Source organism: Frankliniella occidentalis, unplaced genomic scaffold (assembly GCF_000697945.3).
Source record: "Frankliniella occidentalis isolate FOCC.00 unplaced genomic scaffold, Focc_3.1 Scaffold38, whole genome shotgun sequence".
In the NCBI taxonomy this organism is placed as follows: domain Eukaryota; kingdom Metazoa; phylum Arthropoda; class Insecta; order Thysanoptera; family Thripidae; genus Frankliniella; species Frankliniella occidentalis.
Window position 1 is genome coordinate 1527742 of NW_026267168.1, and position 1971 is coordinate 1529712.

Below are 1971 nucleotides of genomic sequence, written 5' to 3' on the forward strand. Positions count from 1 at the left end.
TGTTCGCCCTACCACCAACTTGAACTCGAGGGTCATGGGGAAGTTCATGACGAATATCGGCGCGGCAGCCAGCAGAGGGCGAGGTTGGTCAGCCGCGGCGGGGGTTGGGGGGTTGGCAGCGTGGGTCGGGCGCGCAAGCGCCACCGCAGTGACCTTGTCCGGGACACTGACCTCATCGACCGCGACCCCGGAAGTGACCGCTAAGGGGAAGTTCCACAGCGAGCACGCCGCCGCCGCCCCCGGGGAGAAGGGAGGTGACGGGCTCATCCTCTATCGCGACGCGGCGAATGGGCGACCACGAGCACACGAGGCCCGGGAACGGGAGGAGGAGGAGGAGAGCGGGCCGGCGCGTGGCACATCGTCCTCCACGTAACGCAGCTCCACTTTTATGTACGGCGCTCTAACGTAACATAGCCGCGTTCAAACGCCGCGAAGGAACATAAACCTTGTCATTGAGCTGGAGGCGGGGAGGGGGGGAAGGCGGGCGGGGACAGGCCGCGACATAATGTTGCACATTTCGTGCGGGCGGGGCGGGGCCGGGCGGGGCGGCGGGGTTGCGTGGGCCCGGTCCGAGCCGAAGTGCACGGACGGCACATCGATGTCGACGATTGTGTCGCCACCAGAGGTTGACGACCTGACCGCGGGCGGCGGCGGACGCGGACCCTGCGAGGAGAGGTGGATGGAGGTGAGGCGCCCGGGGTGTAGGCAGCGCCGTCGAGCACGGGGGCTGGGCGGGCGGGCCTACCTCACAGGCGGTCCCGCACAACACCCAGAGCGTGTCGTTTTTTTTTTACGGGGCCCATAAACGAACACTCGCCGCCCGCGCCCAGTCATAAACACAAAAGAGTCGCGCACAGCACACTATGATATACAGTATACGCACTCTATCTGGCGCTCGAGGAAGTCCACGCCGATGGTCTTCTTGTAGTCCTTGGTGAAGGTGCCTTTGCAGTAGCGCTGGATCATGCTGGACTTGCCGACCGCGCCGTTCCCCACGATCACCACCTGCAGGGCAAGGCAGAACAACGATTAGAGCTCAAGCGATATGGCGGACAGTGGGGATAAGAGTGATTTGCTGGGGGAAAAAGGGGGGGGGCATTTCAGTTTTGATTATTTTTTTAAAAGTGTTTTCTTTTTTTTTTTTCTCTTTACTTTTACCGTCGCGGTGATCACCGTCGGCGATCTCCGGGAGATAAGGGTATCGCATCGCGCGGATCGCGCGCTGACCCCGCGGGGTCCGACCCGACGCGCGCCCGCACCGCGGATCCTCTTTCTCCCCCCCCCCTAACTCTTTACTCTCGCGCGAATCCTACGCTCTCTTCGTCTCTCTCTCTCCCACTTGTTCGATACATTAGGACAAAACGGGTTTCCATGACGCGCGACTCAGCTTCACGCCATCTCGCGCGGAGGGGGACCCTGCTCACCCGATCGGGAACCCATCGCGGGCAGCCCTAGTCCCACTTTGGCGCCATTAAACCAGACTGGTTTGGCGGGGCGGGGCCCCGGCGGCAGATCGCATTCGGCCCGGCAGCTGGACCATCTCCGCGGAAACCCGAAAACGGAAAGATGATACGCCCGCGATAACTCTTTCGATTGGAAAGCCTTTTAATGTGAGGCAGCCCGGCGACCCTCGAGAAACTCCTCATCCTCATCGCGCAGGTGGGCTGCACAGGTGCTCAGCATGCTGGTAGAGAGCTGAGCTCGCGCAGTCCGTCCAGCGACCCGTCCAGTCCAGCGATGCACCGACCGTGAAGACAAGTCCGAGTGTGCATCTCCGGCGCAGGAGTCCGAGTAAAAGGCGGGGAAAAGGAGGAGGGGGGGGGGGTACTTCCGGTCCAAAGGTGATTGCCCAGCCCAGGGCAGGACAGCCGCTTGCGCACACAAGCACACACACACTCCGGCAGAACGCAGTCAGGATGAAGGCAAAGCAGGCCATTATGTACTAGCAAATAAGGATACGGCACGGGGGGG

At 62.1% G+C, this 1971-nt stretch overlaps 1 protein-coding gene across 1 annotated transcript in view; it reads right to left on the reverse strand.

Moving 5' to 3' along the window:
• Positions 1-1005, reverse strand: part of LOC113213539 (ras-related protein Rab-23) — a gene marked incomplete at its 5' end in the record, with an annotated part of 2530 nt that extends 1525 nt beyond the window's left edge. The window contains 1 exon segment of the mRNA XM_052266378.1: positions 884-1005. Coding sequence (XP_052122338.1) covers positions 884-1005 — 122 coding nt within the window.
• Between the last annotated feature and the right edge of the window lie 966 nt (positions 1006-1971).